This window comes from Mytilus galloprovincialis, chromosome 7 (genome assembly GCF_965363235.1).
Source record: "Mytilus galloprovincialis chromosome 7, xbMytGall1.hap1.1, whole genome shotgun sequence".
Taxonomy (NCBI): Eukaryota; Metazoa; Mollusca; class Bivalvia; order Mytilida; family Mytilidae; genus Mytilus; species Mytilus galloprovincialis.
This window is the reverse complement of record NC_134844.1, coordinates 21,716,707-21,732,074: the sequence shown is the minus strand read 5'-3', so window position 1 is coordinate 21,732,074 and position 15,368 is coordinate 21,716,707. Positions and strand designations below refer to the sequence as shown.

The 15,368-nt window shown below is 32.0% G+C and overlaps 1 protein-coding gene across 2 annotated transcripts in view; it reads left to right on the top strand.

Moving 5' to 3' along the window:
* The window catches only part of LOC143082539 (uncharacterized), a 30,770-nt gene extending 16,197 nt beyond the window's left edge, over positions 1-14,573 (top strand). For both annotated transcript variants that reach the window (XM_076258255.1, XM_076258257.1), the window contains 8 exons: positions 335-447; positions 1,192-1,289; positions 1,794-1,855; positions 3,944-4,149; positions 9,474-9,627; positions 10,701-10,925; positions 11,900-12,865; positions 14,120-14,573. In XM_076258255.1, coding sequence (XP_076114370.1) covers positions 335-447; positions 1,192-1,289; positions 1,794-1,855; positions 3,944-4,149; positions 9,474-9,627; positions 10,701-10,925; positions 11,900-12,865; positions 14,120-14,232 — 1,937 coding nt within the window. In that variant the 3' untranslated portion in view covers positions 14,233-14,573. The remainder of the gene's footprint in view (positions 1-334; positions 448-1,191; positions 1,290-1,793; positions 1,856-3,943; positions 4,150-9,473; positions 9,628-10,700; positions 10,926-11,899; positions 12,866-14,119) is intronic.
* Positions 14,574-15,368: the final 795 nt, after the last annotated feature.

The window sequence follows — 15,368 nt, the reverse complement described above, 5'->3', positions numbered from 1 at the left end:
CCTTTTTGTAAGAGCACAATGCACTTAGGATTCAGTTGTTTGTGGGATTGTGGCTAATTTCTAAATGAGGAAGTTTTGGGAATTTCATTATTGCTCGCAAACCTATATTTTCTAAATATTTCATGAAAATCATAAAAAGACGTTGTGGTATTACAATAGCAACAGTTTTAAAAAAAGGTAAATTATTGCAACATATGATTATAACCTTTACGATAAAAAAAGTCACATGAATATATTTTACAAATGTCTTAAGTGTTGTACTATATGAATATATACTACAGAATCTCTATTGTTACTTACACATTCTGAATCGTGAATGTTTTCTCTATTTCAGTTTCTGCAATAACAAACTACGACGGATTATTCCAAATTGTACCACCAGAGGGTATCAACAAATTAGGAATAAATGTTCATTATGGAGAACCATTTCTTCTGAAGACGATAGAGGTCAATATAGTTTGTTTTATGCGAGCGAAGAATCCAGTTAATCATATGAAATGAGGTGTGGTAGGATTGTCAATGAGACAACTTACAACTAGATCTATTCTAACTGTCTGCTAAACAAAAATTATCTGGACTTTTATGAGCAAAGCTGAACAGTAAAGTTGTATCCATATGATAAAAAAAACCTCAAGCACAGAAAAAAATTTTGGTATCTATATATAATTTTTGCATAACGTCAAACTACTATGACGAATCAGAAGAACAATAAAACAAACACGAATTTGTTTCCCGAGAAACATTGTTGTTAAGATTTTACTCCTATATTTTTTGTCTATGCCCTTCGCAGTCGATGTTAACACAGATGTCATAGTAATATTTGTTCACTTTTAATAAAAACAAATTCATGTCTCCGAATTTGATTCACAAAATAAAAATAAAATACATTGGTCGGATGGCCAAATAGTTTTGTTATTATTATTGTCACTAACAGTTCTGTGCTATTTTAATTTTGTTTTATGGAAAACAAATGGATTCTTATCGGGGCCTTTTATAGCTGACTATGCTGTATGAGCTTTGCTCATTGTTGAAGGCCGTACGGTGACCTATAGTTGTTAATGTCTGTGTCATTTTGGTCTTTTGTGGATAGTTGTCTCATTGGCAATCATACCACATCTTCTTTTTTATAGAAAGCATTTCACCCTCCCAATATTTATGATTTTTTTTCTTTCTTTTTTCATATATTAAAAGGGCGATATGCTGCATATGGGAAAAGCGATGATTTTGAATACAGATATGCCGGCAGAAGCCAGACTACTAGATGTCTTAAATAATAAAGACGAAGAAAGGTAACATACATAAACTTCACTACTTTCACACCCTAGTTAAGAATTTTTAAAATACGGATAGTTATTATCAACAAAATCAATTTTGAAAGAGTTTAATAGATTTGAAATAAGCTGTTATGTAACACAACCTGTTTATATTCTTACCTCAGGCATAGATTACCTTAGCTGTATTTGGCAAAACTTTTAGGAATTTTGGTCCTCAATGCTCTTTAACTTCGTCCTTTATTTGGCATTTTTAACCTTTTTTGGATTCGAGCGTCACTGATGAGTCTTTTGTAGACGAAACGCACGTCTGGCGTATATACAAAATGTAGTCCTGGTATCTATGATGAGTTTATTTGTTACTATGAGCAAGTGAAAGCCAGACGACCAAAGTACAGATAAATTGTTATTGTTGGGAACCAATTGTGAAGAAAACAATAAATTTGGATAATCGGTAAAGCAATTTGTTTGACAGACTTTTGTGTTGTTATCCTAACACAATATTACTTTTGTTATTCTTAGGTCAGTCAACATTAGCCACAGTCAAATAACTGACTTCTCCATTTTCCTTAAAAAAACAAAAGGTAAGTGGCATGTAAGGCTGATCGATGATGTGTGTATTAGTGCAACTACTTTTACAGAAAACTAGTTGTAGTGGTACACGGGAGTGTAGTAATATGCACCCACGTCCGGTATGATTATCATTTAGTATACCGGTACAAAGGAGAGCCTCAGTATTTTGATGAACAAAACACATATTAAATAACTCTAATATATAAATTTAACATTAATGAAACAGAAACAGAAAAGATATAAGACATAAAGGTTGACACAAAATCCAATATAAATAAAAACAATAGTAGTATACCGTTGATCAATAGTCATAAATGATTAAGCGAAAACAAATAAGGATCACAAATCAAAACCGTGAGACACATCAACTATAAGAGGAAAACAACAGAAAAACAGAAAAACTGTATTATTTTCAAGTTTTAAATTTTTATGAAAATAGAGATCATGAAACTTCTTGTAATAGAATGAATGATTTCCACGAGGTGTGTTATACGACAAGAAAAATCTTAAAATATGCATTATCTGTCTTATTTACTAACAAAAAAACATTATTTTCTGCAAACAGTTGCTGCAAATGGTATCCGATTTTTCCGATCAAATTAAACTGGAATATTCTTATCTATTGCGATTAAGAATGGCTCGATTATACAAGTGTACATTAAAGAGAAGGTTTGGTACCATTAAAACCTTTAATCCCGCTGCAAATGTTTGCACCTGTCCTAAGTCAGGAATCTGATGTACAGTAGTTATCGTTTGTTTATGTAATTTATGTTTCTCATCTCTCGCTTTTTATATAGACTAGACCGTTGGTTTTCCCGTTTGAATGGTTTTACACTAGTAATTTTGGGGCCCTTTATAGCTTGTTGTTCGGTGTGAGCCAATGCTCTGTGTTGAAGGCCGTACATTGACCTATAATGGTTTACTTTTATAAATTGTTATTTGGATGGAGAGTTGTCTCAATGGCACTCACATCACATCTTCCTATATCTATTAAAGTTTTGGATTATCAAATTAATCTAACACTCATGTATATAACGTTATCAATAAACAAAACTTCAGATTATTTGACTTGGAAATCGAACGTTTTTATGGGTATTTCAGTATAATAAGTTTCTGTCTAAACCTGTAAAGACTATTAAAGATAGACAATTTTTAACAGTAAAACCCCACTGAATTTGCAACAACACACGAGTACTATCAAATGAACTAAAAATGTTTTTAAAACAAATGTAGCTTGTATTTTTTAATTAGGAAATAAGTTAACGAACTACAACAGGAATAATTTCACACCTTGAAGCACAACCATTGAAACATGGTATCGGTTATCTTGATTCTTAAAAAAAGACTTTCAGAAATAACTCCCTATAGATTGGTGACCCTCTGCTGTTGTTTTTTATTTGGTCGGGTTGTTGTCTCTTTGACACATTCCCCATTTCCATTCTCAATTTTATTTACCCTATAGGTATATAAATAGAAATAAAAGCAGAACGGCAAATTCAAACTTATCTTTTTACTTGTATTCGGAACAAAATTGTTATAGGCTACGTATAATGGAATCAAATGTGTCTTTAGTCACATATACATTTGTTTAAAAAATACAAGTTTGATTTGGTTCTTCTTGACATTTGATTTGTTTGTTCAATTTTAATCATTAATCATATTAAATAAAAGGTCTTTAGACATGATTACTTAGAAAATTCCTATAACGTTATAACGTTAAAAAAAATCTGTTCATTTCAATGATTTCACATATATAAATGCATTTGCATTTTCCAATTTATTTGAGATCCTGGTGCATCAGGCAACAACTTCAAATAAAAACATCGCATATATCACAAACGTGAATTGTTACCCCATTTTGTGTTGGATATTTGCTGTTTTTACCAGCACTGTTCATTTATGAAATTGAATATACATATTATACAAAAGTAGATGTTTATTACGTCACTGTGCCTTATTTTACTTAATTGATAACTAACTAATTTATTAAAGCAATGTAAGTACTTAAAGGATATATCGTGGCGACACTTTTAATTTGAAACATTTTTGGTAAGCTCTTAATATAGTATGATTTTTTTTATGTTTTATAATACTTTTAGCTTGTTCGTACGTAATATATTTACATTACTACTGTTACTCGCGGGAAACCCCCACGTTCCAAGTACAAATGATTGGAAGAGAAGGAACACTCAACGGTATTGTGAAAATTAACTGTAATTGTAAAAGGCCTAGATGTGGTTGGAGATGGTTCCATGGTATTCTCACCGATTACGACATAGGATATATACATACTATAAGAATTATGGTAAGTGCAAAAGCCTCTTCATCAGGCGAATAACTTACGTTGCTTATGAGGTTTTTGTATTATAATCTGTTTATATTAATAGTATGTGCACTGACTATTTCATTTTAATCAAATAATTAAGATCCCTTTTGCTATACTATGTTATGAAGTTCGTTTTAGTCAGTAAATTTTGAACATGCCGTCGAATACATAAGAAATTCTAAAGTATGATACACAAACGAGAACTAATTTACAATAAATACAAAAGGTACGTCCTGCAGTAGAGGTCGTCAAGATCGACAAATTTGCACTTCCACTTACTATGATGGTATATTGGGTTGGAAGATAAATTTTTTCTTGCAACTGACCACCTACGGACCCCTCATAGAGTTGATACATGGATTGTAAACGTGCAGATAGCGTGGTACTATCTCTACACGAGGCATTTGATTTAACGTCCCCATTCTGACCGGACGTGGCTTTCACTTGTGTATTCCGCAAAACCAATCGGAGTAAATCCTAAGCGACCATTGTATATTCAATAGTCACCCTTGTGGAGTATACATGTATATATTGATAGATTTTTTACCATAATATAAAATAACAAAGCCTCTCAATCTCTCTAATGCGGGGTTCACACATTGCCGATTATTGCTCCCGTTTGAGATCAGACAGCGATACGACACGAAAAGTGAAAAAGTCGGATTAGTATCCTCAATTATCTGGAATGTCCTATTATTGTCTGAACGCAGTCGTTTTAGTTCGTAACAGATTCCTACTGGTCGGGAAAGGTCCGAATAGTTCGGCAAAGCACCCCGACAGTTAGGTGCGTCCCGTAACATTCGGGGAAACTTTTGTCTAGTCGGATTACAATCGTGCCTATGTCGTGACAGATTCTGCTGTATCGGATCGAATTCCTAACAATGTTCTGTGTATTCGGGACGGTGTCCTGTGGAACGGGAATGATCTGGAGAAGTCCCGACAATAACAGAATACAATACGACTGAGACCAGACAAAGCCGTTTGCAATGCGATAGAGCGGACCGTGATAGGATTACGTTCCGACAGTACCTGCTCATCCCGATTATGCCGAGATTTTCGAACGGATAACTTCCGTCAGCGTCGGTTCACTGTCTTGTCACTATCTGATCTCTGTCGGATTACATTCGGTAGAATCGGGACGCAGTCGTGACAGCCTCAGTCGAATTTTACCTGTCGAAAGATACAAATCGAATTTCCATCCACGATTCACAGGATCTTGATCAGACTTTTGAAAATTTTTAATCTGGAATGGTCCTGTCAAGGACGGCAGTACAAATCGTGAATGTGTGACCCCAGCTTAAAGGACACATATTTTCTTCATAATAAATTTTCGAAAGAATTGCCATTTTATTTGAATCAAAATGTCAATTATTAATTTTCGTTGAAATAATTTTTTTCTACTGTTCTTTAATAATGAGTGTTCTAGGAGCACACTGAAAGCTTTTTTTCGAAAGCAACATTTATATAGAATCATTTTTGTTCCTTTCGTATAAACAATGTAATTTAATCATGTTCTCATTTTCTTAAATCAGGTTATGACTTGAATCTTTTCCGTGTTTAAAATTGATGTTTTCTTTTATCAAGTATCATAAGATTGGAATAATGACTAAATGTTTCCAGTCTGTGGAATGTGGAAACAAATTAAAAAAAAAAAAAAAAAATGGGGAAAAAACATCCACAAACTTGTCACTTTTATCTACACATAGTCGATCTTAAAAAGAAATGTTATTTGTATGTGAAATTACACGATTTGGTTACCTGTTGAGGTGAATGCCGACTTGGTGCTTTGTTAATAATATCATATATTATATTATCTATAAAAGATTGGATGTGAAATGCATGTTGATTTACATTTCCGAATGATGTCCTCATACCGATGATAACATTTAGTAAATGTTTTGATTAATATGTGATATCGGAAACACTGGTGTAATATTTTTTCAGAAATGCAGACATTTCTTTTGTTAAAGTCAAAGAAGGAATGAATATCGTTTTACAAATGCTCTAGATAAAAACCTTTGTAATGTAGATCAATTGCACCCTGATCCAAAACGTGTTAATATTTCCTGTCTGGGGACCAGTCAGACAGCAAACTTCATGTCCAAGATGCAGCCAATTTTTCGTGATATACAAAAACAATGTCAAAACGAAATTATAACAAATCTAAGAAAAACATAAAAATTAACTTAACTGATAGAAACCTAAAATTGGGGGTAATTTAAACAAGTACAAAAGTACCAAGTTCGCGGAATTCTATTTTGAGTTGAAATCAACATAAGCACTTGGCAAGGACCCCCTTTCTATCTGAAAAATAAGAATAGAAGACAGCAGGTTTAATCTATTGTGAGATTATATAGAAAAGGACAAAAACCCATGATGAGAATCATTTAAAATTTTACTTCAAAATACATGAAAACCTCTGTTAACTAATACAATACGATGTGTTGAACGGTGACGTCGGTCTTTCTCATAACCAACATGACGTATAGTTCAAAAATGGGAAGAAACATTAATAACTTATTTTATACCTTGTATAAAAAAGGGGCGAAAGATATAGAAGGGACATTTAAACTTATACATAGATAATAAACTGACAACGCCATGGCTTCCAGGTCCGAGGATAACCATCGGTTAACAGAGGAACCTTTATTTTTATAAAAGTATTAAACTATTACTTAAAAGTACTTCAGCTGGTTCCTAAACAAATATGTTACTAGTTCAGTGATTATAGACGTCATACTAAACTCCGCATTATACACAAGGAAATAAATTTCAAAATCATAAAAACTAACAAAGGTCAGAGGCTCCTTACCTTGGACAGGCGCAAAATGCGACTGTGTTAAACATGTTTTTTGAGAACTAAACCCTCCTCCTATATCTCTAGCCAGTGTATAAAAAACAAACGCACAACAATACGCATAGTTAAACTCAGTTTAAGAGAAGTCCGAGTCCGATGTCAGAATAGGTAACAAAAGAAACTAAACAATTGATAATAATACATAAATTAACAAAGAACTACTAGCAGTTACTGATATGCCAGCTCAAGCCCTTAATTAAACTGATCGAACAATTATGAATATCATATGAATATCAAACACAATCCCTTACGTTAGGGGTTAAGTATTATAACACCATAAAATATATGGGAAGAACATAACCCGTGCCATGCCAACAACTGGTTTTAGAATAAATATATGTTCAATTACGATTCAAAGACCCTATAAGTGAATCAATATTAAAGCCAAAAAATATGCTATCTTTAATGACATGATGACAGTACCGTAACTATATCCCTTTTTAATAAGTCTGTTTAAAGGTTTTGTTAGCTTACATACTTTTTAGTATAAGTCAAATGCTTGTAAAAACAATTGCAACTTTTGGAGAAAATTACGCGTGACGAATTGGTGTTTTGAGTTAAATAGAAAAAAAGTGTCAAATATTTCATACATTTTGAAGACGAGACGGTTTCCGAAAAATCAGTGATTTTGGATGTATGGTAGCTTGCTTGGATAAATCATATTGCAGCAGTAGATTTTGTTATGTACATTTGTTTGAAGTGTCAATCAATTTCTTGACACAGTATGCTATAATTATCTTACTATTTTTTTTTTTATTAATCAGTCACAGTTTAAAGATAAGCTTATAAACTGAATGAAATGTGAAACAGTCAATTTAAAGAAAATATAAAAAAGTCATAATAGTATTGTATGTTTTATGCATAGGAACGTGTTAAAGTCTATGTACTAGGTGTTTGTTTGATTCCATTGCTAAATAATAATAAAAAAAAAATGAACTATGTGAAGAACTCAATGTTAAATCCGTCCTCCTTATGTCTTAATATCAATTATTGATTGAGTTCTAGAGAAATATAACAAATAACACCATAAGATATGTTGATCCCCTACCTAGAAACCTGATACCGTGCTTAAAACAAATAACGGACCATTTACGGGGCGCCGAATGGGACTCATGTGGTTTTGTACTCGAAATTCAATTTAGGACGGACAAAAGTGAGTTTTGTTCAACAAAAATGAGTTTTGTTCAACAAAAATGAATTCAGTTTAACAAAATTTGTAGCATACTACAAATATAAAATTTTGTCGTACAAAATTATCTTTCAGTGGACAAAAGTTACTTTTGTCATGACAAAATTCATTTTTGTAACACAGACTTTACTTTTGTTACCTAATTTGAAATTGGGCGACAAAAGTCACTTTTGTAGGCAAATTAGTTTAGATTGGATTCTGTAAAATAATTTGCATACAAAATCGACTTTTGTGACACAAAATTGACTTTTGTGAGACAAATTGACTTTTGTGAGACAAAATTGACTGTGGGAGTTAAATGTAGCCTATTCGTTTTATAAACATGATTTTATGAACTGATGTGTTAAACAGAGAGAATGTATTGTTATAAGTTAAGCAAATACCGAAAGCATTGGTTTCCTCGGTGGATGGAAACTGCGATAACTAAAATTCCATTATTCTGTAGCGACCAAGCAATAGTACTCTTCATTTCAAGTTAAAAGCTGTACTGATATCTATAGGCTGAGTCAAATATATTGACTTCAATTGTAAATTCAATCTTGACACTTTTCATTCATGGCTTAGGTGTCATTTGTAAGGCATTTCGTATATAATAAAAAAAATACATAAAATACAACCGAAATGTATAAAAGATGACACAAAAACTCTGTGATCATTAGATAAATATGTTTCTTAATTTTTATAACACAATTTATCCTTTTTCTGACCTGTTGATTACATTTATTTAATCAACATGTGGTTCGCGTGATCTCATTATTTCGTTGATAAAAATTCGATAATGACGTCAAATCTTCTTTGGTTTTTTTCCTGAACTTTCTATTTTGGCGTCAAGAAAAAGGCGATTGTCATATAGAAAGAACACATCGTTTTGCAGATCATTCGAAAAGAAGGATCGCATTTGTCTGAATATCGTTTAAAAGTAATTAGAGAAATAGATTCCACCACCAAATCCTGTGCAAAACGATATGCATCCACTCTCAGCAGTTACATTTTAAATATTTATAAACCTACCTCACAAATATCTGCAACTGACACTAGGGATTTTTATGTATCTGTTTCTTTGTGTTTTATAAAGGAAGTGCTTCTTCAGAAAAAAACCTTCAATAAAGTATGCGTTTTTAACTGGAAAATTTAACTGTCTTGACTGGATAAATATCGTATCACTTTCGATACAATGGTAGAATCTATATTTAAATACCTGTTGAGCGTAAAATTTCGATCGTGTTATAAATAAGAACGTCAAACTATGTTTTACAGGGTCTATATGGAGCAGTTACAAACAGTATAAATAATTTAAGAATTAAATCTTTACTAAATGGTGAAAAAAGAGAACTTAACTGGGACCAGCGTCATTGTAGAGGTCGTGTATACGAAATCAAAAGTAGCATCCGGAGAAGAACAGTACAAATTGGTAAATTGTGTTACTTATATTCATGGAACATAACAGTGTTCAAATGTACACTGGTTTTGATTATAAGATTTCGAACCATTTTTTTTCCCCATTCAGTTTAATCTCCTTGTAAAGTGCTAATGGCGAATGAATTCTCTTTCAAATATCGATTTCAAGTACACATTTATTAATGACAATTCATTTTGAACTCTGTAGAGAATAGCAAATTTCATTTCGTTTACACGGAATGGTTTAGAAGAACAAGACTTGGGAACTCAAAAGTATATTCTAGGGCTAAGATTATTCAAATACATGTGAGCACACAATACACACATATATATTATCAAAAGCTCAAAATATTGAAGCTTTATAATGATGTCAAATTATGAAAACTGTGGATTACGTTGTGATTCATTAATTATAGTGAGTGCTTCACTTATCATTCATGTGGCGGTAATGTTGATACTTAGTAACGCAAATGCAATACAAATACATCTTTCAAAGAATAAAAGAAATAAAAATCCGTTGAAAAAATATAATAACTAAATAAACGTATCATAAATATCAGGATTCAATATTATTTTGTTTACCATACGCGCATTTCGTCTACAAATGTCCCATCACTGACACTCGAAACTAAAAATCTAACAGGCCAAATATAGAATATATATAAAAGTTAGAGAGCATTTCGCAACCAAAATTCCTAAAGTTTCTGCCAAATACATCAACGTACATTGTAATCTATTTCAGGTATTTCCTAAAACTTAATGCTTTGCTTACACCCTGTTGGTAGACACATGTTGCATGATTTTGTATTAAATATTTCACTTTACAATATCCGTTCTTAATAAAGAAAAGGGGAGTAAAGGATGTGCACACGTGAAACTGATTTTATTCCCTCGTTTTCTCTTTTTGTTTACATTTAATTTGTCAGAGGAGTAGGGTTATGTTATGTTTTCGTGTTTGGTATGTTGTACTCTTGGTTATTTCGGGTAATTCCTCTTATCGCTTTTGTAGCATTATAAACTTTTGGTAGATACTTTGATCGACTTGTTCATAACTCCAAAGAATAATGTTTTTTTTTTAAATTTTAGATTTAGACTTATATCCAGTTCAGTTTACATTACACAGTACAGATAAGGCTAACTTACAAGGACAGCCTGTTAAATTGGGCGACACAAGTTTCATTCATGTTTTATCTTCAATGCCAAGAAAATCTTTCTGGGACCAGGGAATCACTCAGTTAATGAGTGTAGAAAGCATGGGTAAAGTAGGAATCAAAGAAATAGGACCAGGCGCACATCAACCTATTTCAGCAGGTATATTCATTTTTGCTTATGCAATTCATACACCTTTGATAATTAAATTTGTCATTGTCTGATATATTGAAAACATAAAATAATTCGTGGCAGATCATTAAATTAGAGGCAACTGTAATATTGCAAGTTTCATGCTAAAAATATTCATTACACACAAATAAAGTCTAAAACAGAAACCAAAAGGGAATCACATGACATCCAAAAAGAATGACATCTGGTGCGGTTAAACAATGTAAAAATTTCATTTTATACTGAATTACAATAAGCTTTGCAATTAATTAAAATCAATGCACGATCAATGTCCTGCTATTAACTATATTCGTCAAAAGAACAGAATACATTGCGTTTAATATATGAAACAAAAGAGGGACGAAAGATACCAAAGGGACAGTCAAACTCATAAATCTAAACCAAACTGACAACGCCATGGCTAAAAATGAAAAAGACAAACAGAAAAACAATAGTACACATGACACGACATAGAAAACAAAAGAATAAACAACACGAACCCCACCAAAAACTAGGGGTGATCTCAGATGCTCCGGAAGGGTAAGCAGATCCTGCTCCACATGTGGCACCCGTCGTGTTGCTTATGTGATTACAAATCCGGTAAATAGTCTAATCCGGTAGGTCACATTCATGAAAGGGAAGGGGATTGTAGACGTAAAGAGTTCAAAGAAATACAATGATATTAGAGGTAATATAGTTCTTTATTGTCAGCAGAACAAAGTTTATATACGGAAATATTATGTTATTATTGACATGTTGGGAAAAATTGTTCGTTAACAAAGATTTGATAGAATCTCAAAGCAGAGAAAATGTATTTGTAATATAAAGCCAATCATTTGTAGATGTTTTTTCTTCTTATTAGTTAAAGTTAACGTGAACCGTTATTCGTAAAAAAGCGTATACTTTGATATTCAAAAATCATTCATTTATTGGTAAAATTCTATTTTTTTATATTATTTTTTCAGTTTGTAGTGGTTTTATATATCCCAGCCCTTCCGACTTCAGCCATCGTCATGATTTTACTGATCGTATTTTAATTTCGTTTGATGTCAACGTCATGGTGAACTATGTTGAGATAGAATCTGAAGATCCTACACTTAACACAACTGCCTTTAACATACAATATGTAAACGAAGAAAACGAAGCCTTCATGGATATACCTGAAGTTCAACTTGAAAGAATACTCATTAATAACACACTGAATATAACATTGAAATCGTCGATGTACACTACCGCTATTAACATTTATTCTACCAAGGAGATTCCGGAAGACACAAACCTGACTCAAACTATCACAATGATCGTTGTGAGTGGTTGTCCAAAAGCAGCCATAGATACCGGCAGTACAAATACCAATAAACAAGAATGGAAGATAACTCTCAGCGAAAATCTGATTCAGAAGTCCCCCTATCTAAAGGTTATCCCGAGGTCGAGTAACACTATAGATCCAGTAGAGTTATTTAAGCGAACCGAATTGCCTGTTACTGGATCATTCTCGATAACGGTTCCTTTATTGGAAAGTCAGTTCGATTGTAATTTTACTGCTGAATCTTTACAAAGTTATCTAGAAAAAGCAATCAGTGTCTCGGAACTTAAATTTGAAAATTTAAAACTTACAAGAAGATCTCATAATAATGGTGAAGAAGTATTTATTTCAGTTAATTTAATAGGTATCAACCGCATTGAATATGACCAAGGATTTATGTCATTGAACAGTACCATGAAGTCAGCAATCAGAAGTATGACCTGTTCCACGGACAATGGTCAAACGTTACCACTGCAAAGCGGTTCATCCAAAATTACAAGTCAATCTTCTTCATCGTCAACATCTACAGGCACTATTGTCGGCTTCACCATCATAGGCCTTCTCCTTTTTACCATCTTGTTGTTTTTAGTTTATAAAGCTTACCGAGAATCAACCGATAAGAAAGGTAATCAGTGATGACATATCATTGACTATTTATTTATTTATTAATGTCAATAATTTAAAGTTTGAATATGAAATACTTCTTGTTAATTGGTAACTTAAGCAAATATTCTATTAAGGGTGTTCGCTGCTTTGTTTCCAAATAACAAGCTTTTAAAAAAATCAAAAGTTGATAGTATCTAAATATTCAAATTAAAAATGCTGAAAATATGAATAGGTCTGTCACCCTGTTTATGAGATATAAGTCATTGAAGAGGGATTCTTTCTTCATATATTTAACATTAACAACTTGTTTGCTTCAAAAAGTTATGAAAAAAATAAACAGTTAATGAAATTCTTAGATATTGATTTTAAAACGATATGTAATAAAATTACGAAAAGTATATTGGGGTTAAGCTGTCAAATTCAATTTAATCTGGCGCTTCATGGCTAATTCAAGAGGGTTCCTAATATCTGTTATAAACTATAAAAACAAGATCAACTAAAACCTTAAGATAAATTCAATTATGTAAGATAATAATCATTTTAATTTGATTTTGGAGGAACCTAAGTGTTTTATATGTTACTTTCAAGATATTTGTATTTGCTTGAACCTTTACTTCTTAACATTCATTAACATTTATCAAATTTCCTAAATGCATTTGGAATAAATTATGTTCACTTACATGTGTTTACTTTTACCCGTTAACAATTAGCAGCAAATGAAGCATAGTTGATTCAGACGAGGTCAGATATTTGCAATGAGAATATATTGAAGAAGCAAGCCAATTTAGCATCGGCGAGATAGTAGATACCAAAAGTACAATAACAAATCCCTAGTCGAAGAGAAACCAATTATTCCAAGAAAATAAAATGAAAATATTGGATAAATACATAATATGTATGACCTTTTACTAGAAAAACCTTCATATAGTTTGTTTAATCGTTAGAACTAAGAAAATGGTTAATTTCAATATAATTTTTCTGATAAATTCGAAATAAGCTAAAGACGATGCCATTCAGCTCGGTGTGTTTCTCGGTTAAAGAATGGAAAAAACATATATTTGATCTATTGAAAAAAATATTTGCAAATTTGTCTTTACATGTAGTCTTTCAAAATGTTTTGAAAACATTGAACATTTACGAGTTTCGAACAGCGATATATTACTCTTGCCTTTGTTTAACATATGAAGTGTTAACAATGTAGCTTCGAATTGTAATAGGCATTGCTATACATCATAATTTGTGTAGTGATTTTTGTGGACGTTTAAAATTTCAGGAAAAGTAAGACGAGAATACATTCCGCAGACAAATGTAAACAGAACTTTTAACGAGTATGACGCTGAAGATGCTGGTAATGGACACGAGCTTTATATTAATGAACAAGGATGATGAGAGAACTTTTTAAATCATATCAACCGTTATGTAATAACATATAATTATATGAATGTAACTCATCCATTTCTGTCGTTCTTGCTCTTCTTATTGAATGAATTAACATGTATAAACGCATTATCCTGTTATTCATTTTTGCTTTAAAAAATCGGCCTGAAAGTATTTATATGTTTTTTTCTCTAATTTTAATCACGACATTACCTTTGGAATTTAATTCTATATTACTTGGTTTGATGAAATTATATTCACAGGGCTGATGATACTGCCAGTGGAGATGTCCTCAAGACGGTATCACTAATACTTGTGAAAATATAAAATATAAATCGATATTACTTTAATTTTGTAAATTTTTAGTTGATAGAACTATTTGTTTTTCTACCCCGAAAGGGTATATAGTTTTTACCGTAAATTCTGAATTAGTATTTTATTATCTTAAGCGTCGAATTTGACTTTGTTTTTCGAACCGTTTTGACTAAAGCCCGTCGACGAGTCTTATGAAAATGAAACGCACCAAAATATTATCATAATTCGTTTTGACGAGAATTTAGTTTCAATGAACACGTGTATTCATCTCATTTATCGTGTGCATATACATTGTTAGAAAATAAATACGAGAAATTAAGTCAAATTGGCGGACATGAATTTAGCAGCAATTGCACCTTTACGGCAAAAGTTACATTTTGATTTATCTGAGACAACGTGGGGCCAAATGACATACAAATATATAAAGTAAGAAATATTTTATTTGGCAAAAGTACAAAATTGTACGGCCACGGCTTGACAAAGAATGGGACTGCCGAGAAACATAATTGGCAAGTCCCTAGTATATATAATTAAACCTTATAGTCCATTCCTTATTCCTTATTTCCACATTATTGTCCATTCCTTATTCCTTATTTCCACATTATTGTCCATTCCTTATTCCTTATTTCCACATTATTCTTATTCCTTATTTCCACCTTATTGTTATTCCTTATAATGTCATTTCCTTATATATCAATATAATATCCTTATTAACATTATTGCTTCCAAAATATATCGGATGCTGGCCCTGGGAAACAGAAGCTCAGCGGATACATAATTCCATTATAAGAAGCATAATATATTTGTAGATGTTGTGTCGCTATTTTCGC